We start from the raw sequence: 23,042 nt of genomic DNA, 5'->3' as shown, positions 1-23,042 counted from the left end.
AAGCCGTTCAGTGAATCAAGTATTGGCTGTTGTTGAAGTTGAGGTCATTCGTGAAGGCCACCAGAAATGAGTTAATACATTCTCAAGTGTCTAAGAATATTTCATTCAAGTAGCACAGAGGCCCCTATTAATTTATGCCCAGCTCAGGTGAAAATAGTCTTTTTTTCATGTGCTTGGTGTGCCAAGGCCTCTCAGGTGCAATCGTATTGGTCTATAGATTTTAAAAACTCGATTCCATATTCTTCCAAAGAGGATGAATGCCAACAATGCTGTGCGTTTAATTGTAATACAACCAACTTATGACATTCTTCTATTCCCACAGTATTCATTCTGTCAATGAAATCATCCCTGGAATCTGGTTAAAGTGGTAATGTATCCCGACTTCCTGCATATATCATCCTAGACCAAGATTATTGATTTTACTATGGGAACCACTGTTGCTATCATCCTAACGCTTCATAGAAGACAACTCCTGTCACAAGCAGTGAAGCAGACAAACGACTCCGACTGTAGCTAATTTGAGGAGTAGTATGCCCAAGGCTTGTACATCCGACAGTACCCTCAGTATGCTCTCCTTGCCTCGCCCGATAATGCTGAACCCCCAGCTCTTCATAGCACTGCAGAGCAGACTTTGTGCTTATTGGTGAATGGGTCAAAACTAAGGCTCAAAATGTCTTTCCATCAGCGAGAGGCTGCCATGTGATTGGATGATGGAGGGGATGGAAAAGGTCAAGGTTCAATAATCATGTCAAGAAAATAAAATAAAGTGTCATTTATATGATCAAGTTTAGAACTTTATTTTTAAAAATCTTATAAACATCATATATTACACCGAGCTGCAGGCTCTTCTTTTGAAAATTTACAAGTATAGTGTCTCAATTTTGGCATAAATGATACATTTTTCTCATCCTTTCGCATGTTTAGAGAGTTTTTATATTTCAGTTTGTTCCTTTTGAGACACTCTGTTGTCTATAACTAAATGAATTAGTTTTCATAAATCACATTCTGCAGCTTTAACAATTATTTACAATCAGTTTAGGTAGCCTAGGGCTCAGGTATTTTGATTAGAAACATATACAACATAAAATGAATGTTGGCAACCCTGCAAAGCTAATCAAAGTGCTCTCTGATTGAGGAAGCAGAAATTATCATTATAAACATGATGGTTTCTTCAACATTTCTCAATAGTGTAGATGTGCAAGTTTGTCAAAAAAGTGACCATCTGGGCCATTCTGATCATTAGCTCATATACAATTCAGTATCAGTCTTTGTGTACCACAATTGCAAGATTTAACTTGACTTTAACTTTGACAGTTGAATTCCGGTAACTTTGGTACAACCAGACTGAAATCATCCAAACATTTTTTTGTTCACAAGCAATAGCCTAGCAAAATATACTGAATGGCATGATATGGGTGACAAATTCAGGCGCCTGCGTCGAAATGAAGATTTAACTGAAGTCTGTGATATATCAGCTGGAGAAATAGATCAAACTTTGTCATCGAAACAGAAAATATATGACAAAAATCAAAACGAAATCTAGCTGTCAAGGACTTCTTCACTGGAACCGCTGGAATAACACTTCTCACCCGAACAAAAAACAGACATTGTCAAGTTAATTTTGGAGTAACATTTTTTATCATATATCCCCTTCACCCAATATTCTTGACCGATAACAAGCATAATTTTAACAAGAAAAGAATTAAAATACTGGTTTTTTTCCCTTAGTAATCACATAGCAGGGCAGCAGTAGATTTAAGTTCATCTGTTCCATTACAAGCTTGCTGAATTGCAATGGGCATTAAGTACAGGATCTCCGCTTACAATGTACAGTTCATTTGATCTTTCAAGCCAGAATAGACCATAATGTAATCAACAAGCAAATAAAACAAGAAAACTCAAAATTTGTCCAATCATCAAATTCTGAAAAACAACAATTTTGAACTTTGTACACTTCTGTTCCTGTATCATGCGTAAACCAAAAAAGTAGCATGACATTTTTCGAAACCTTTAAAAATAACTCCTAAAACTTATTTCAACAGTGTCAAGAGTAGACAACTCTGGCTTTCCCAGCAATAGAATGACGTAAAATTCAAAGCAAATGATTTACCTTAATAGTCCATAGCAAAAGATATCGAAAAAGCAAACTACTGGAGCATGACATTAGTTGTAAAAACCCACATCGTTCTTGTGAAATGAAACATTCATACTTAGTTCAAATTGTATTCTGTTATTACTATGAATATGTTAAAGCATATCTTTCTGTATGGGAATTCCATTGTAGTGACTTGATGCAACAATGGCTTTGATACTGAAAGAGGTGCAGGGAATGGAGGGGCATTGTATTGCTTGTGCGAAATTCACTTTAACAGGAAAATTGTCATGCTCAATGATATCAGTTTCAATATAAAGTTCTCTGAAAGCGTGGGCAACATGAACCATGTCAAGTGGACTATGATCTCATAAGGCTTTGAAATCCACTCAAGTTAAGGTTACGAATGCTGAATTAGTCATTCAATTCTTTTAAACGGTGTTAGAAGAAGGTATGCAAGGATGGAAAGTGAGAATGAAAACTGTATGAACCAGAGGAGTAGAAACGATATCCCATACTTGGAAATTATGGTTAAGTTTAGTTTCATCACAAACTCAATGTAACTCATCATTTTTCTTGTCTTCTTCAGTAAAGGCAATGTAACATAGAGTTTATGACTAAATTGTGTCCTGTTTCTCATTTGGCCATATGTCTGGCCATCAATAGCAAAGGATGGAATATGGCAAAAATTGAGCAAATCTACATGTTGTAAATTATTGGTACAATGGATCATTTTGTGCTGTTTTGTATGATATGAAAATGAAGCAATGGTCACCATTTTTTCAATTCAGTTTGTCACTGTTAGGAGATGTTCTGACAAAAAAATAATAAAATGATCCACAGTAACTTTGATCTGCAGAGTTCAACCCTTTCATGGCTTCAACGAGAAGGGAGGGGTCTACAGGGTTTATTGACCATTGCTTTAGCAGAACCAAATTTTGATATCGTCCAATCACGTGACACACAGATATTTCTTCCAACCAGACCGCCGCGGTTTTGACTGATCACCTGGCGCCGGAATAAGTTCACGGTCCTCGCGGAGACTCTTCTTTCGTTTCTTTTGTGACTTTTTACTACCGGTACCTCGGCTTACTAACTTCCGCCGATAACCATTCCAGTTTAAAGCAGTCAATATGGCCGTATCAAACACCTCCTTAAGATTTTTTTGCGTCAATGCAGAACACTCGATATACTTGAGCGCCCCGATATCTTCCATCGTGTCAAGAATCTGATCCTCTGGAACTGGCACTTCACCGTATTTTGAAAGTTCGATCAAAACTTTAACGTCACTTCGTAGATCACATTGCGTTCCGACAAGAATCACCGGCACCCCTGGCGCACAGTGCCGTACTTCTTGGTGCCACTTTTCGAGTGTGTTATTGAAAGATGCTGGCGACACCACGCTGAAGCAGAGAAGGAATATGTCGGTGCCGGGGTAGCAGAGTGGCCGTATCGCATCGAAGTCATCCTGCAAAGATACAATAGAGAAAAAGATAAGTTTTCAACCTCAATTAGAATTGATATCAGTAACAGCAAGTATTCATAGAATACTTGGTAACAGTGAATAAGTTTCAAAGCACGAGGCAGCCCTAGAAAATCTTTCCTAAAACAAAGAAAAACTCCCTTTAAATATAAGAGCAAATTTATTGCATTTTCTATCAAGTCCCATCTTCTTTGGCAGATTGGCCATATTGGCATCATCTTCCGAAAAAAGAAGGTATGATTTTTAAACTACTGAAATGTTTAGTTATTGGTATACATTACAGTTATTACTAAAGAACAATGCACAACAATTTAAATCTATATATCAACCAACTGAAATGGCAAAAGTAAAGTCTTGATAAACAGAGCAAAACAATGCCTGGATGATATAAAAACGTTCATGCCAAATCAAGCCTAGGTCATGAAACATCATGCAATATATCAAATTCCAAATCCTTTATAATCAGGAGATGCTTTGGTAAAGAAACGGAGTGCACTACCCGTTTCCAGCCAGCAGATTTTTTTACATTTCTCCGATATGTTTCAGCTCTTTTTCTACTTGTATCATGTGAAACATTCCAGGTCAACATTTGAAACCGATGCTTTAGAGTTACAAAGTTCAAGCAACGATATATAGAGCAAGAAATCCTTCAACAACTTGATGGAACCAACTGCCTGCACCACAGCTTACAGCCATCAGAGTTCTCAGTCAAGAAAACAATCAAGTTTAGCTGCTGTTTTGGTCTCTAAACTCCTCAAAATGCACCATATGGCAAACGTCAGTAAAGATTTGCCAGCTCCTTCAACATGACTCACAACACTAATGGTCTGGATATATTTTTCATGATATTCAACCAAATTATAGTAGTGTCTACTTTCCCCAGTCAGCAATCAACTTCTCCCAATAGTGCAATGAAATTTTATTGACAGTGGCAATGACTTATGTAAGACTCAAGTGAGAGTGGTTAAAAAGAGACGGGGCTTCATTGATTTTTTTACTATATTTGTCCAAACTTCATTAATGTTGCAGACTGTAATGGGGCGATAAAATTTCACCCCGTGAGATATGGTACAATATACAGTAGAACCTCCCTCTGCGGACACCTCTGCCAGGCGGACACCTCTACATAACGGACACGTCCGGCCAGTCCCGATTTTTTTCTAAGTCATTTCCAATAACAAAAACCTCTGTACGGCGGACACCTCTCTATTCCGAATTGCGGACAGGGCGATAGCCAATTTTTGGTCCAATTCCCTCCCAATTACGGACAGTAGGCAAAAACAATGGCTTCCCGCTTGCGCTTGGAGAGTCAAGTAGGCCCGACAGGTGTGATATTCGCGCAATTAATCAACGTAATTACCCCATGGCATTGTGTTTTTGTATCCTAATTAAGCCGCGGCATTGGCATTGTGTTTTTGTATCCTAATTAAGCCGTGGCATTTGTTTACTCATCTTTTCAACTAATCACATAGGCCTTTTGTGTCTACGGACACTCATAAATCCACGCGGTTTTGTCAGTGTTGCGGCGAATATGCGTTAGTAGAGAAATTAGAAAAAAATAATTATTTATCAAAGGTGGCTGATGGACAGAAATTATGGTGTTTTTTGACACATTATCACATGTCGAGGAGATTTTGCAATAAAAGGGGCACCTTTTACTAGAGAGATTATTCACGCTCTGAGTTCCAAAGTAGCTCACGTCATTCAACGCAACATCACAAGCAAATACCGATCAGCCAACAGGTTTAAAGTTTCTACGCTAGATGTCGACACAGAGAAAACCAAGACCTAGAAGGCGGGAACTTCAAATCCACCTATCGGACGATTTGGCATAACCTCTCTATTGCGGACACCTCTCTATTGCGGACACCTGGGCCCAGTCCCATGGGTGTCCGCAATAGAGAGGTTGTACTGTACCTTGCTCTCCCAAAAATTACTCAAAAAATCAAATGATGACTAGTAGATTACTTTATAAACCAAACATTAGACCGACACCAGGCTCCTTCTGGTGTTCATTTCCCCTTCTTTGCTGGCAAACGATCAATAATTCCCCAGATGAAATGGCTCTCACCAAGCGAATAATCACAAACTGACCAACTCATTGGGAAGGGCCCAAATGTGCCAGAGCGAGGTTTAGAATTACTGAACTAAAAAAAGCTTTTGACTTTAATGATAAGTTTGGGGCTTCTTATAAAACACTTATGTCTGGGTTCAATGGATTGCAAAGACTGGAAGCCCTAAATTTGTGAATGGGATCTGGAATCTAATGCAAGGACACCAAAATTAAAAGCGGCCAGTCAACATAGGTTTAAATTCAAATCAACTCATGAACACAGAATTTTACAATCACTTGTGACACAAAGTGAGATAAGAGAAAGACAGAAAGTCTAGCCCAGTAATTGAAAAACATGAACAATTAACAATCGCCAAATAATGGTAAATCCAATTAGAGCGTCCTTTACCAATCACAAAGATGATAGAATATTGCAGAACTGGCGCCTAAGCTTACATGCCTAAGGAGTAAATATTCCAATAGACGGCACAACACAAGGGTAATGCCTGGTCAAAAGTTGATTTTAAAAGATATCTTAGTTGTAAAATTTCAAGAAGGTAGTGTCGATTACCAGCAATAAGCCACGCCGTGACTGCCAGATATATGGTAGATAGAATATTATGGCAAATTACCAGGGGTTGATTATCAAATCCGAGACCAAATGTTGTGAAACAATTACTCTCAACAATTCTTAAATCAATTTCAAAACAATGAATAGTTTATCTCTTTACAGCATTTATGGTCACTTTGGAGCCGAAAGTCTGGTTTACATGAGAGTTCACAGCTCATGGTGTCAAAAGGCCACAAAGATATTGTGATGTACATGTACATCTCCATTTGAATGACGGTCATGATAAAGAGAACAGTTGAGTAGGCCTATGTGTTCATAAATGTGTACTTATACTTAGTGCTTTTGGTGACCGGATCATCAAATTCTATGATTAGCCTATATACTGCCAACTACCCAGACACAATGCACCCACTTCAATAAAATATTGTCGAATGAGATGGGTCATGAAAATTTTCAATACTTTCAAGAGATCAAAATAACTTCAGATCAATTTGTGAACAGTTCTCTATCAACCTATATACTTATAAATGTTTTATACTCTCTAAAATGCAATCATATAACTAAAACCAGCTTATAATTCCTTCATTCCGGTTTTTGTTGGCAGTTTCATGAATCATTCTCGAAAAGTAGCAACAATCCTTAACAATATCGCCAACTTCCTACCAAAAGGACATAAAATGACCATAAAGATTGGCGATAGAATAAATTTTGAATGAAGATTGACGATAGAATGACTTCTTAATGAGAGCAGGAAAGTTTTATGTCAAATTAGTGAAACCTTATACAACAGATTCTAAAACTAATGAAGTCCTCAGGATACTAACTTAACTACCATATTAATTGCCACAGTGATGGAGCCCAGTGACAGTGTAATCAGGTGACTAGGGAATTAGCCAACTGAATCAGTATCTAAGTGCCATCTCTGATGGTTCATTCTGGTGCCTGTAACAAAATCAGGGAGGCTGCAAGGAGCCACTGACAGTCATTAACGGCCCCAGCGGTTCCATCATGACGAGGCTGGTTTCTGCATCTAGTCATCAGTCACAGATCCCCACATGGGAAACTGGCAAAATCAATATTGCTTGCTCTGCATTTTCTATAAGGTTAGATGGTACAGTTATAAACCTGGTAAAGTCATAGCCTCTGTGTGCAAATTGTCTATTGCCAGTTGTTTTCAACACTTTAGGAGCTGTATCTACCACAGTTATAATTGTACCACTATGCCTTACTGTGTGCGTGTGTGGGGATGTGTGTGTGTCTAGAGTGGCATCTAGTCCTTTAAGCACAGCAAGGAAATTGTTAAGGTGTCTGTCTCATCTCCAACTTTCTCAGGCAGTTTGATGCAAGAGACATGAATCAAGAGCACAGGCTGAGTACAACCTTCTGTGGCAAGCCAGACATGGTCAGTCAATTAATCAGTGCAATTTGCTGGGAATGTGATTTTAAAATGAGATACTGCCAATTTTTGCCCGGGATTTTTGCACAATTGGCATAAATAATGTAATTATCTTCTCAACACAATTTATAAGGCATGTACAACCATACAGTGTGGCTCAGAACTAATGTACAGAGAACAACAGTCTGGAAACCATGCCAGACTAAGCTACATTATTGACAAACTTTTAACCAAACAACATTTTTGTTGTCATTAACTATTTCACTTTCTGTAAGGCATTGTAAAGTGTATTTGCAGTCAGCAAGTCTGGTGAAAATATAAACACTTTTTAACATTTAAGTGTGGATTTTTACACTTGTTCGGGAATAACAAAAGTTGAAATATTTTTCAAAAGTTGACTCTAATTCCTTGTAACTTGTTTACAAATGTCATGATCGTTGGTGTTTGAAAGTGGTTATTTTGGTTTTAAAACCAGTGTGAAAGCTTTCTCAGTGTGAAGCCCTTCTAGGAGAAAAAAATTGAATAATACGACTGCGTGATCCAGCTACGAAAGTATATATAGACTAAACCTTCAAGCCCCAAATGACAAGCAAGTGACCCAAATATATATAAATATACACCAAAGTCTAGCTGTTCCACCAGTTGGCAGTGATAGACCATATTCAGCAGAGAAAGTGTACAAAAATCATGTCAATCTGGAGATGGAATGGTCTTACTTCATGGGAAATCTTCAAGGGAAAGACAAGGAAAAGCTATAATCAAATCCCTTAGAAGACATTTTTTACAATGATTTCCACTTCTCTGCTCATTAAACTAGGATAGGCAAAAGTTTTTTTCATGCATTTGAATGCGGTCCGATCTGCAACTCATATGTTCCACCAAAGCCCCTTTTCTCTCATTGGCATTTCTGAGAAGTTTTTGCTGAAATATCAGACAATCAGAAAGAAGTCGTCAAAGAATGATGTCATATGGATGACAGCTATCATTGACGTCATATGACCAGTATGACTATACTATTTTAGTAACAGGTGTTCCAGACATGATACGGCTACAATGATACCGCTGATCAGCCCAGAAAAATCTATTCGATTTGGTGAATTGCCCATATAAGTATCGGCTGGTACACGATTTATGGGAGTAAGCATAGTCAGCAACAGCTTGTCTACAGGCCTAGACAATGCAAGGCCGAGAAATGTATGCCGTCACAATGCGGCTTCTCAATTCTTATGTAAAGTGGGACACAAAGAGCAATACCCGGGCAATTTTTGATAAACAATTCAATGTTTACAATGATGGGTACTTTTATAACAAGATCCTGGTTGATGTGTAAAAAAATCAGCGCAGTAGGCCTATATTTTTCTGGCAACACAACCTAATAGGACATAGTTTTTCTAGTAATTAGCTTACTCTTCCGATTAATTAGTAACATAATAAGTATCACCGCGTATGTATAATGCCTACGACAGCTGTGTTTGAACTTGAATGTAACAATTCATGTAATAATGGGTTAGTTGGCACAACACACAATAAAAAGGCTAATACCATAGACTACAGACACAGGTCGAGGTTGGCCCAGGACACAGGCTTATACGAATACAAAATATTAAAACAAAAACTCCGAACAATAACATCAAAGGTGTTCTTACAGTAATCCTACATTTCTTTTGGGTAAAGCCTGAACAAGCTCTTAAAGGCAGGTGCCGTTAGTTCCCGAAGGATTTACCAAGGTTACTATAAGTAAAAGACAATGGCAAGGATTCTGAAAACTTGTGGTGCTCAAACAAATTAACACAAAAAGGAAATTTCTTGTAAATGCATTGTTTTCAACAACCACCAGGAAATTTCCCACAACCCACAATAATCTCCATCCTGCAGATTATAGTACTGATTCAATTTTAGTATTGGCTTGAAAATCAATGTCCATAATTTGTTATTGGACCAGCTGACACACAAAATTAACATAATAACAGCAATCAACAACAGTCTAGAGAGTTCACAGCAATCAACAGCAGTCTGTACGCTACAACTAGGTTTAAGTGCATCACTTTTGCTTCTGCAATCTGTTTGGCAAAAAAGAAACCCTGCAGCTGCTTTTTATTCTGTTCATGCAGACACCCTGAAGGATGGGTGATCTTAATGAAGCAGATATAAAGAAACAAAGGGACACCTGATGGAATACTAATTCATTCTTTGATCTCGTATGCATTGGAAGAAACCAATACTGATACATACTCAAGCATGATTTGAATGGGACTCCGAGAGATGGCCATCATCTGATACCAGTAAAACAAGGATATGAGGCCTCATGACCGAACTCAAATATGCTTAGCATTTGATGGTGCTAGACAAGAACATTAAGCACACTTATCCTCGGCTTTCCCACTACTGGAAAAACAGCAGAGTGTCATCCAATATCTCATGAGATATCTAAGTGTCTTATGTTGACAAAGCAGATATTCTACACAAGCATTATGATATCTGCTTCCATTCCAATAACGTTATCTTATGTCACATTGTTATGAATGTCATTCTATCCACAGATTTATTCCCTCTCCAGCACGCTATATTCGCTGAGCTATGTTGCAGTGTTGCTAGCTCAGGCTGTTTTGTTGGCTACAATATGTGATATGATATTCTGCATGTAAGCCTTCACCAAGCAGTATTGCCCCTATGCATGTATATTGGAGACGAAGACATATTATGCCCCATGCCTTGTATGCCCTGGGCAGATGCCTTTATGAGAAAGAAATCACTATCAGTCATACCCGTGAAGAACAAACTGAGGAAACCTTCTACAGTTTTAGGGGCGCTATTCTGATCCAAGCAAGATTTCATTCCTTTGTGATTGCCAAATTTCCCCAGAAGGGGCCTTGGAAGTGTTATACCGAAGAACAAGGTTGGAAGGCTCTTGGTTCTACTCGAAGGTAGTCAACCAGTGATGCCAAGACAAACACCAACTTTGATATTGACTCAAGGTAAGGTTTTATGCCTGAAGTGGTGAATAAACCTTTTCTATGATACAGTTGAAAATACAAGTAAAAGAGGGGTTAAATCATAAAGGTGAATATGGCAATATCTCAGCAGTTTCTAGCACAGAGGTTGGTGGTGGTGGGGAACAAACTGCAAAAAGATATTTCAATTACTGCATGCATCTTGCAGTGTAGGTCACAGCAACAGATATCTCTGGTGTGCGGAGCACTTTTTAGACATGTCTCCCTCACAGCTCCTGGTCATATCCTGGTTTGTTATGCCTGATAATGACAGGGCTGGGTATCTCCACCTCATGTTTTCTTAAGATTACCCCAACAAAGATTTTTATAAACAGGCTACTTTTCTGCGTGAATTACAGTAATAAAACAGCCCTGGACATCTATTGTGAAACTAAAGTACAATTTGTAATCAGAAGAAAGGAAAACTAAGACCAAAATTATAGAGGAATTTTCAGGAATGTTCTTGTACAGATTACAAAACAGAGTAATAACACTATTTTCAACATGAGATAAAGCTTACCAATTTTCTCTCACTAAATAAAAGTTTAGCTTTGCTTTTCTTATTCACACAAAAGCAGTAGGTTCACCAAGTCCAGCTATTCCCTGACATGAACAGGCAGTTCTCACCAAGTTCAACCAGGTACCCTAAAAATTAACTAACCCTATTGTCATTTAGTCCCTAATGAGACAAACAAATTGGCCATAATTTTGCACCAATCAAGTACAATAAGGGTCACACACGTACATGTCAGGTAAATGTTAGTGTAGCCTTTGGCATGTCACTTGACTATGTTCATAAATTGAGCCCAAGCTTCTCATTAAGAGTTCAGCTCTGACAACAGCATTTGTGTAGGATGAAATTCAACATTTCCCTTCAGGCATGTCAGAACAAATTGATGCACCATAGTTTTTTATTTGTTCTTAAGAAAATTAGTTAAACCCAAATGCAATAATCAATCAATTAGTTTATTTTTGCGTGATAATTCCAGAGTTTCCTCTCGATGTTTTCAAAATACTTAGTGTGTGAAAAAATTGAAAGCATCACAGACATTGATCGTCAAATGCCATTAAATCCCCAACAAGATTCCTCAAATCAAATATCATCGATTTTAGAATGAATCGATAAGTCTATCTTAGCACAAGCCGATTTAAATCAATTCTTTTACTTTGAAGATTGATATTTTGAACGTTAGCATTTCGGTCTCTAACTTTACTTTTGGTTGTGTTCGATATGGAGACAACTAATACCTCAGTTCCAGTGATCACCACTCGTTCGTGAACAGTACTAGAACTGCATTTTAATGCTCTTATTACTAGGATATGTCACTGCCTTAACTTTGTAGCACAAATGACCAAATCCCAAAGCCGAGATGGTTCAAAAGTCTATTTCTGAACTCTGCCGATCACCAATTAAAACTTATCAGGCATGTCGGCCCTGAATAGGATATACTGTTGGCCATGTTTCAGGGTCTTTTCTGTGCACAGCATAGGCAATACAAGGGCCTATAATAAGGCTCAGTGACCAATATAAGTCATTTTGTTGACTCAAGACCCACCCTTAATGTACTAATTTGGCACCTTCGGCACCAAAATCTAATGTGCAATCACGTTTGTCAAGAAAGTGTTGTTTTGAACAACTGTGGCTCGGTGTATGGACGTTAATCTGAGCTAAAGTCCGGGGATATTTATATCACAGGCCGCCCATTCACGCTTTATATGTAGAAAATGTCTGCTTTGAAGCCCTATTCTGCATGGCAAGATTTTAAAGATGACTGACCATGCTAACTATTTTAGCAGCAAAATTCTCGAATGGTTTAGGAGTGTGACAATGTGAACAGTTTTTTCACCAGTTGACACAAGGGATTGCAGTTCAAAACATTGAAAGATAGCCAATTCACGACCTGATGTGCTTTTCCCACAGTCTGACCTGTGATCTTTATCCTTATTGCAAACACTTAAACCGAAAATTTTCTGGCTTCAAAAGTGACTGGTGAAATACGTCCCAAAAGACATCACAAACTGTACGTCAAGATCAAATACCATTGAAGATGTTGAATAAATGCTATGATCATGTATAAGCTATGCAAATATATGAACATGAGTTTGTGAATTTGATATCAAAACAGCAGACGGGAAGCCTCTAGGCTATCATTCATATGCTTTTCACAGACCTCATTCATGATTGTGGTAGCTTTCTGGACTTCCTTCTCAAAAGAAAAATAATAAAATTTCTCTGAATGGGTCAGCTTTGTATGGTGTTGTTGAAGTGTAGGCCTATCAAATATGTTATTGCTGTTTGTGGTTTGAGAAGAAAAGACTGAGGAAGTAATAGATTTGTCCATGTTGTTCTTGCATGAAAATAGTGTGACAACTAATTAGAGTAGAAAATATAAAGCATGAAAACTTATTTGGAGAGGAAAAACTTTTTTCTTCTTGAAAATAAAAAGTGGGATCAAGGATGTCTGGAAAAACAAGTCCCCTGGAGCGAAACATGAACAGGAAAGTTTCTTCTATTGACAAGTCAAGAGGCTTTTTTCACTTTTTTAAAAAGGAGCCCCATTACTGACACCCCCTCCTGAGTAAATCTTGCTGCATTGACTACAATGATGACAGCAGGTGATTTATTCGAGGATCTAGCATTGAAACGTTTCTTCAACATGTCTTCTTCGAGGAGCAGGTGCAATCTGTAAATTACCTTCTTGAACATTTTTTTGGGCAAAGTAGTGATTTACAGACAGACATTGACAATGACATTGCATGGATTGATTGAATTGAGTTGTGAAATCTTCCCAGCCAACAAACGACTGAATGATAATTCGGTGATACCGCTGGATAGTATTGTAATAGGAAAGACAATGGCAAGCATGCCTGGTGACTTTTGTTCAAAGGATTTTACTCATTGTCTCCATGTATTGTTAAATGTTCTCAAATAAGCCATCATCTGAAAGTAATATTGACCTCATATGACATCATTATCTGTCAGAAACTGGGCAGACGATACTTCAAATACGACGATTTGGTTGAGTAACCCTAAACTTGCTGACCTCCAATCCGACAATCAGACACCATATAGTTACACCATGAGTACAACATGTTTCCACCCGCAGTCTCAAACCAGATGATAATGGCAGGCAATCTCGACAATATAATCACAGTTTCGAGTTCAAATAAGTTCAAGCCAGAAGATGATCCATGACACAAACGTTGTCTGCACTTGTATTGAAAAAGAGTCATGAAAACAGGTTCCTATTGAAGGCTTTGACTCCTTCCTGGAAGCCTCCAGCATGGGGTAAGACAGACAGCAACAACAGTCAAAGGTGACATGAGGGGCATTCAATTGGAGTCATGTGTACGTTTAAAGTAAGGAAGGAGGTCTGAATATGGCCAATCACTCAAAGTCTACCAGTATCCTTTGCCGTTATTTACTGCAAATTAGCTTGATGGGGCAATGAAGAAATTACAATCCAAAATCTGATCATCATCAAAAACAGTGATCTTTGTCGAAACAAGGCTGATTCAATCATGGATCTTCACGGGAGCTGTGACTATATCCTCAAACCAGCTTGGTGGAATTGTCAACATAGTAAAAGTTGCATGAATTACATCACCGCATCTAGTGCGGTTTCGGCTTGATGAGGCTTTAAAAATTCTTGAGAAGAAAGTTATCAACATACCTGGCCGGCTGTATCACAAAGTTGCAGTTGGACTGGTCTGTGGTCTACTGTGACTTCCACTGAAAGAATAAGAAGTTTTAACAACATTATTGCAGATGACCTTTTGAAACAAGGCGGTGAGAATGCAACAACCCTCCTGTTCTATCTTCCGATTCCTGGATGAAGGTTTAAAAGTATAGAAGGAATTAATGATCCCAGTGTAGACTGGAAGAAATATAGCAACAGAGTACATTTGTACAATGAATGAGAAATCTGCATCTCTGCAAAAATCTGTCTTTGATATCATCCTACGTTCATCAATAATCACAGCTGATCCCATAACTGATTTTGTGCCTTAATTTCAAGGTCGGCTACAGCTAGCCTTCGGGCTTAGGCTAATACCATCTCAATCTAGGTAATACCACCATCATGATTGTGTGCATAGCTTGAGGATTGGCCATGATGAAGGAGAACATCTCTATCGCATTTTGTCAAGAGTTCACCATCTCTGGGCAAATATCACACTCCCCATCATCCATTCTGGGTTCGTTTGAGATATCATTGCAGCGTGCATTGAAATGAGTTCCATGATTTACAATGTTTTGCTGTAATCCACTTCTTATTTCTCCCTTGGTACCAGCATGGAACCGAAATCCAACTTGCTATCCATCATACGTGACAGCGCAACAAGTTATTGATGCTATTCAGCAAGCAAACCGAATGGTGCTTTATCCAGCCAGCCTTTCTCACGTCCAACTATATGCAATGGGGAAAATGCTACAGTTAGAATCCAAAGGCCCTATTCATGCAGGTTGACTGGATGCAACGTGATACCCATTGAAAGGTACACAAATGGGGCAATAGAATGAAATGTCTCCAAGCAAAATAGTCAACGGGATAGGCATTGTTTCAGTGTGATAATTTACTGGCCAAAACCCAGGCACCCCAAAAAAGCATTTTCATTCTGATATCTGCTATGAAATGTTTATGTGCCTTTTTGAACTAGGGAAAAAAGTCATGTCTGTGGTAGTCATGTGGATATGTCACAAAATGGAAGTGATAGATCAGTTTATTGACGTCACCAGACATGATGATATTTTATTGGTTTTGTAGACTAACATGTTGCTAATTTTAGTTTTGACTGCAGGGAGCAGTGCACTGATATTGCAAATAGACCATTGATTTCTATATCTAAGTGCAGATCATTATTATATCAATGTTATTACCAACTTTAGACACGATAAAATTTGGAATAAAAATATTGAAATAAGGTGATTTTACTGATATTAAGCTTGTGAGTGTGGAGTCAAAACCTTTTTGGGTAATGACTAGGCACGCATCCCAGATAGCTCCCAACACTTATTGTTAAAAGTGCATGAAAAAGCCAAATACTTCCAAGTTTTTAATTCATTACCCTGTAATAACACCACTACCACTCCTGGATAGATATATTTGTCTTTTTTTAGTGTCACCTGAAGGTTACAGTTATGTAAAATGCAATCGGATAAGAATTTCTTCACACTTTTTAAGATTAAAAGATTTTAAGTATTCAAATCTTTCCAAACTTGTCAAAGGTGTCAGCAACAAGAATGCGAACCTAATATATAATGCTTGTATTTGTTGACAAATGTTATTAAGGTATTATCGCTGTTCTTTTTAATAATCAAAATAAACAAACAAGATCAAACGATTTACCAAAGCATGCATGTAATATCCAAAATCTCTAAATTATGTTTTACATGATATTATGCAACAATACAAGTAATGAAGTCATGCAATCTCAAAGGCCCACCCCTTTTCTGGTTTTGTTTTAAATCACCTCTGCACATGATCTAGCAGACTTTTTTCTCTGTGCCCAAGGTGGAAAAGCTACAGGTCTCTTGCACCTGCTACAGATGTACATGTATACCGTTGCATATAACATTTAGAGAGCTAAAAATCCATTCTCATAATATGAAGTACCCTTCATACATCTGAAGCACTTCCTATTGATCCCCGCCCAACAACAAAAAGGCCAGCTTGTCAATTTCACTTTTAGATATGCATGTAATGTGGGACAAGCATTCTGTTTTCCAGCCTGTTCTTGCTCATTTGGTTGATTACATCATAAAGCTGTAAAGCCAATATTTTCTAATGATGTTTTCCTTGTAAAGTACCAAAATGGCCCCGAAATGCCTGATTAAACCAACTTTACTTAAAGCTGAACTGCCTGGTTTAAACCACTTCTTGCCCTAATGTGATCATATAACTTTGGCTTGTTTTGCAATGCTTTTTGCAAGTAAGATACCAATTTCAATCTCTTTTTGGAGAGGTCGAATGGAACAGGAAACTTTTGTTGTCTGCCAATCTTTCCCTAAGTGCAACAAAGGGTTAATATACAGACTACAGCCACAGCCAGGCGGATAATTTCACTTGCACTTTCAATCAATATCCCAACATAATGATAATGATACAAGTCATATCAGATATGACATTATCAAATGATTGTTCAATTACTACTCCACCTATTTCATTTATAACTAGGGCAGTATTGTGATGTTGAAGGTCAGAGGGGAAAGTGCGGCAAGCCAACAAATTAGATTGGATGTCATTGCCATCAAATCCCTAATACTGTGAGTATAGGTTTAAGCCAGTTGTCTAAACTGACCCCGTTCCTTGCCATCCAGTTGGTCAAATGCTGTGAGTAGATCGGTTAGCTTGCTTTCCAAGTCACTTTGGTGAACAAAACATGAATTCTCTACCACTTGGGGAACAATTAAGGCTACTAAACAATGCCAGTTTCAGAAAGACTTGAGATCTGATTTGACACCTAATTAGTCTTTGGAACATATCCTTAGAGCTTTTTTATCAGATTATTATTTGAGTTTGTTTGCATGAAATATACGCAAATATTCCTAAACACAAGATATGGATACATATTGCATGTCAATATTAACAGGTATGTACTGCAAACAATTTGACCATTTAACCTCAGTCTGTTGTGTTGACATATCTGAACAATATCATTGCACAGGTGATGGAATTCACCCATATGGAGGTTCAAAGCAAGGTTATAAAATATATCTAAATGTTATTAAATTCCACAATGTTTTGTCTCATAGGCCTTAACTAGAACCAAAATGCTGTGCAGTCTCACCCCATCTCATAAAATGTCTAGAGCTCTGATCCCCTCATCCCTGGTCAGGAGTCTCATCTTGAAGCTTAATGTTAACCATTGCTGGGTCAAGAACCAATGGTGCCACAAACAACCAAATCTTCATCTAGACCGTCAGATTCATTCACCCTATCAACAGTTATTCTTTTCTGTCAGTTCCTTCTTCAAATCATAAAGGAAAAACTTCTTAAGTCCGAGGTATGAAGTTTTCATGTTTACCTTAACTACCCAAACTATTGCATTTTGCTCCAAGACAATAGTGTTTGGAAAATACAAAGTTTCTAGGTGGAAACTGTGAAAAATGTTTAATCTTCTTAAACGACCTCCAAATGCCCAAATATGTTAACTTGTGAGACAAACAGTCAACAAAGTCATTATTTTCAGGGAACATTAAAGCATTCATCCATGAATGGGTAGGTGTTTAAACCCTTCATCCAAAAAGCGATTAAAGAGTTAATCATGCTTGTCATGCATGGAGAATTTAATGAGCTCATAAAGGACACAGACATATACATCATGCTCCAACACAACACCATTCTTACCTACCTGAATAATTATCAAAAGCTGTGGGAACATATTCCGTGGGATATCCGTTTGTGGTATAACTCACAATCAAACTAGTTTTTCCAATGGCTCCATCGCCAATTAGCACACATTTCACTTTATTACTATCCCTGTGAGTGGACGAATCCCCACCAGTGGAACTGGCGGAGTCGTTGGAGTCCGTGCTCGGACCTCCATCTGATAAAAACGTACTTGAGTGTTCTAAAAGCTGAGGTGGCATGATTATACTGAGTTCGTTGCTATTTGCGGCTCTCACCGGCCGAGAACCTATATCCCGCTCCAGGGTGAATGAAATATGAATGCAAAACGGAGAGAATAATTTCCCGCGCAAAAGCTAATCCTGATACATTGGGACAATACCCAAACCGAAAGTTTTTCGTTCTCTCGACAAAAATTCGTTTTCCTGTCTAAATATTAATCCAACGTGTTTGCTTTCCAATGGAACTTATGGTCGCCAATACAGTGATTCGATACATCCAAAACTTCGGAGCTGTCAGCTACGTTTTCTTTTGTATTCAAAATAAAACCTATCTAAAACATCAAGAGCGATATCCTCCGCACAACCTTAACGCATGCACACCTATCTGACAATGGACTCATGCCACAGTCAGTGACGTGCGAAGAACCCTATTGACCCATTTATAGCTCAGCGCATACTATTGGCTTAGAGTAATTGGAATTGATTTTGATTGGCCAGTGCCGCGAAATGATTTACAATAATCAGCTGATCGAAGGTTATGAATGGTGCTCAAATTGATTCATTGAAGACCCACCCGAAAATCATATACAAGTATGACGAACAGACCTCGCTACACAGTCTAGTCAACGACAAAAGGCCAGATGGAACATAATCAATAAGGTTCTCCAAGTCCCACTTAAGAAAACCTTATGCATTTTCCTAAAAGCTGATGTTGAATGCCTTCCTGACCTTTTAATGTATCATTTTGACCATCTTGACCTTCAAGCCTTGGATCTACTCCGCCGACCCGGTCTCTGTTACACCAACGGGAGGGGAGGTAACGGACCGATTAACTCTGATGGTTCAGAATGCATTTTGACAAGTGTAGCCTACAGTTCCCACTCGTACTAAGCAAACCCTAAGCCGCGTGGTACCTGATTGATCTTTTGGATGTAACATATTTCAGAATATGCAATGTGTCATCCAATCCTGACATAACCAATGGAGGAGTAAAAAGGCCTGATCTCAGGATGGCGTCATCCTTGAAAATGAGGTACGCCAAAAGTCACAGGGATTTGAGGGCACTTTTTGCCCGTCCTGCCATGCAGTTCTTCGTTTTAGTGAGTGAAATCACACCTGATCGATATTTGCCCATGCCCAGATGAATGGTGACAGCCTGATGTCCCCGGCTCGCGTGATAGTCAGTGTCATACCCACCATGCCCACTTGGGATAGCGGTATCGAAACCGCGAATAAAAAGTGTTCCCGTGCGTAGCAACCTAGGCCTTCTCTCTGAGGAATCCACCCTATCGTTGACGGACTGAGCGGTGCATGCAGCATTGGCCCGATACTGTAAACCACTAGGCCATGCAGGCGAATGAGAGCGAATTACGAGACGATTGGTACTTTGTTTCACGGACATCTTGCCTGGGGACAGACTTTCCTTTCACATCATTTGGAGCGCCATCGCCAACTATCTGACAAAGATAGAACTGAATATCTTGTGGCTCTTAGCGTGTCGCGGTAGGACGAAGTATTTTGTCATTGCCATTAGCAGCGCAGATGTCATGATTGTAAGGTACCATTGAAATCCGGTTCGGTAAAAAAACGAAGAGAACAATTTTTCCTTCATCCATTTTATCAGTTTCGATATATGTAAATTCGACTATTTGCTTGACACTCCCCAAAACATGAATTGGATTGCATCGCAAGCTCTACCAGCAGTCGTATAGTTGCAACCGACACCATCTGCTAGGAGCTGTGCATTTTTATAATCTAACTACTCAGATATCCTTATTGTAAGAAATAATCATTGAGAGCAATTACTATGCCTCTTTTACAGAAACAATGTTCCAGAGGTTTTACCTGAGTTAGAATCTTTTGACTCGGTTTGGCATGTCTGGGATCGTTCGACATTTTCATTAAGAGCGTCGATCTCACTCAAACTACCCGGAACCAGCTGTTCGCTTAATTAATGATCAACATAGTCACTACTTTCAAAGATACTGCAAATATGGATAGAGCAACTAGAATATAAGTTATAATCACAAACGTCCTCTTCATTTCTATCCGATTCTTTTTCCGTGTTTCGATTTCCAAACGTTTCGATATCATGTCTGCGCAGTCATCTTGCATGAGTCGGAGCAGGCGAAGGCGCTCTTTGAGTGCCTCGAGACTCTGGGTGACGTAGGGATCAGCCATGACCCGCTTGACAATTTGTTCGTATTCTTCAACTTGTTGGCCCCATTGGATCACAGGGATAGGTTTGGGGTTCTCCCCCACCGCAATCGAGGAGATCTTTCTCTGAAAAAGACGAATAGAAGCAGCTTTGTCACATGAAGTGGGTAAATACCTGAAACGGACAGTTGCTTGAGCTTGATAAGGCAAAGCAACTCTCAACTTTAAGTAAGACACATCATGTGTCGATTAAATCTGAGGAAGACATCCTCCCAATGATAGTGACCACACAATGATGCAATCCTCTCACCTTTTTTGGTATATGTTTCTTGACCCTTATAATCCGATGGATTTTCCTTCCATCTTTAGTCTCCCCCATCTCCCTCCAACTGGAAGGTATAGCCGTCGCCCCTATGAGAGAGGCAGTATCCTCCAAAACACTGCCCACAGTTTTAGCACCCAAATCGTCCTGAGCTGACATGATGTGATGTATTTTGCTGATGTCCTACACAGACTGTGACTTATATGGTAATTGTTGCACTCATTTGCGATAAGATAACTTAATGGACTCAATCATTGTTGTTTCTCCATAATAAAGGCAATTTCTGTTGGAAACCATTAGAGCGATGTGTGCATTACATTGTTTTATTAGTGCGGTTTTATGATAAGGTTGGCGAGGAATGTTGAATTTAGGCTCCTGGTCAGGGCAGGTGTAAGATTCTCACCAATGGCCAACATTTTTGTTGTTGAAGTTTCAGCCCATGATATACATGTATATACTTGGAGTGCAGACATGAGGTAATGTTGCGTTATATAAATCACCATCGAGTCCGTATTTCGTCCCCCCCTAGCTTTAGCCAAAGCATTAGGAATTCGACCACCAGTTGATGGGATTCTTCTCATCTAGCAACTAAATGGGTTGTTAAACTCGGCGACAGACTTTCGCCATTAGAAGTTTGAAAACGTGTACAATGTATTGGACTCCTATGCAGTCCACTTTTCTTCGCTGAATGGGCGACAGGACGATGCCGCCGGTCCACTGCGTGCCGAGTGTAACCATGTATTACCGGTTGTGGGTGCGTTTGGTTAGTGGTACGTACCCTTCGTATGCTGACTTTTCTTTCACAGCCCGTGGAGGTCTTTCGTTGTCCTTCGTATTCCCCGGGCCGTGGGCGATCCGTGTCCCCCGTCGTCAGTTCATGAAAGGAGCTCCGGCGCGGTTTCTCTTTTATAACCGGTCCACTATCCTCCGATCCGGATGACATTCTGGGCTGGGGACCTGTTACCAGCACCTGTGCGAAGTCTGTTTGGATGGAAGAAGTACGCAAGTTTAATACAACGAGAGAAAAAGAAGAAACACTTTGCCCCGCTGGTGAAACTGCTGCATGTACCGAAGAAATCGGTTGGAATTACCTCGAAGAGTGGATGGCGATGGGTACTATGATATATATAAAAAAAATACACATGTACTTTATTCTGCAAAGCAGTAGCCGTTGTATAGACTGTAGGCGCTTAGTTCTCCAGGTATGTGCAACCGAAGGAGGATTTGGAACTCGTACTATACTGATGAATCAACTGCACGCTGCAGTAGTCCGTAGGAGGCCCAGGGCCGTTGGCTGTATGTGAAACACGCTGTTTACTGATGTCACTATTAACTTCCGGTCTGGTGATGTCTTGAAATTTGGGTGCTGCTGGTCACCTTAAAGATATGCGACTTTAAATTCGTGTGGACGTTCTTTTTAGCCAGTAGTAATTTCTCAAGGTAATCCATCCTAACATAACCATGCCAGTGGTTTTAAATATAGACTACTCCACCTCTCGATATTTCAAATTTGTATACGAGGTAGGAGTATCAAAAACCTGATCTCAGGATGAAGGTAAGCCTACTTACCTGTAATTTGGCGATAACCCCCCCTAACAGCAGATCTCGAGTCAACAGAACACTCCTCAGTCCGAAGAGCGTTTCACAAGAATGATGATACTCATTAGACGTACATTATCATCATGCAGTAGATTCGTTTCTACTGTATCAAATGTTGTTTGAAAATGCTGTGCTATATCATCCTCCCTGGTGTCGTGCTCCAGTTATTTTCAATCAGTGTGTCGTGTGTCCGGTCCCGTTTGTAGTTTAACCTCACAATGGCTGTGCACATTTTCAACAGGTTAAGTAAATCAAAATCAAGAAAGTAAACATGGGTACCTGAACTTTCCTGCGAATGCCGGAGCCTTCCTGCCCGCGGTCGGTCTACAACTCTTCCTTGGTTATGGAGCAGCGGTAGGTATTGGTATGTACATGTACGTTCACTCAGGAAGGTTTTGTTGAACGTTGGTATACAAAGTCACGATAAACTGGGTAATTTATCTCGGCTTGTTTGCTTCCGAGCGTGAGTTATGAGAAACTATAACCTGCCGCTTTTCTGGTGATAATGTAGTTTATATTTAGCTCACGATACGTCTAGTACGGTGGCCCATTAGGGACATCATGTTTTTTTTTAGATTCAAATACGATTTTTTTTTCTCGAATTTTCTCCACGGAATTAAGTATTTTCTCCGCGGAAATAACATTTATCTCCACGGAAATAAATACTTTTCTCCACGGAATTAAGTATTTTCTCCGCGGAAATAACATTTATCTCCACGGAAATAAATACTTTTCTCCACGGAATTAAGTATTTTCTCCGCGGAAATAACATTTATCTCCACGGAAATAAATACTTTTCTCCACGGAAT

The 23,042-nt window shown here is 39.2% G+C and overlaps 2 protein-coding genes across 3 annotated transcripts; both read right to left on the bottom strand.

Annotated features, from left to right (window-relative positions):
• Positions 1-779: 779 nt before the first annotated feature.
• Positions 780-18,549, bottom strand: LOC135484337 (rho-related protein rac1B-like). Its single transcript, XM_064765699.1, has 3 exons — positions 17,939-18,549; positions 14,260-14,318; positions 780-3,560 (listed from the first exon to the last, which is right to left on the bottom strand). Exons 1-3 carry the CDS (start codon positions 18,174-18,176, stop codon positions 3,045-3,047), a joined length of 813 nt encoding a protein of 270 aa, XP_064621769.1. The 5' UTR covers positions 18,177-18,549; the 3' UTR covers positions 780-3,044.
• Positions 18,550-19,763: 1,214 nt separating this feature from the next.
• On the bottom strand, positions 19,764-22,723 carry LOC135484338 (uncharacterized). Of its 2 annotated transcripts, none has more exons than XM_064765700.1 (3): positions 22,513-22,723; positions 21,413-21,615; positions 19,764-20,438 (listed from the first exon to the last, which is right to left on the bottom strand). In XM_064765700.1, the coding sequence occupies exons 2-3, from the start codon at positions 21,575-21,577 to the stop codon at positions 20,103-20,105; spliced, it is 501 nt and encodes a 166-aa protein (XP_064621770.1). In that variant the 5' UTR covers positions 21,578-21,615; positions 22,513-22,723; the 3' UTR covers positions 19,764-20,102. The 2 variants fall into 2 exon arrangements, with proteins under 2 accessions (XP_064621770.1, XP_064621771.1); XM_064765701.1 differs by lacking the exon at positions 22,513-22,723 and adding an exon at positions 22,204-22,499.
• Between the last annotated feature and the right edge of the window lie 319 nt (positions 22,724-23,042).

Source organism: Lineus longissimus, chromosome 3, assembly GCF_910592395.1.
Source record: "Lineus longissimus chromosome 3, tnLinLong1.2, whole genome shotgun sequence".
In the NCBI taxonomy this organism is placed as follows: domain Eukaryota; kingdom Metazoa; phylum Nemertea; class Pilidiophora; order Heteronemertea; family Lineidae; genus Lineus; species Lineus longissimus.
This window is presented reverse-complemented; position numbering and strand designations above follow the sequence as displayed.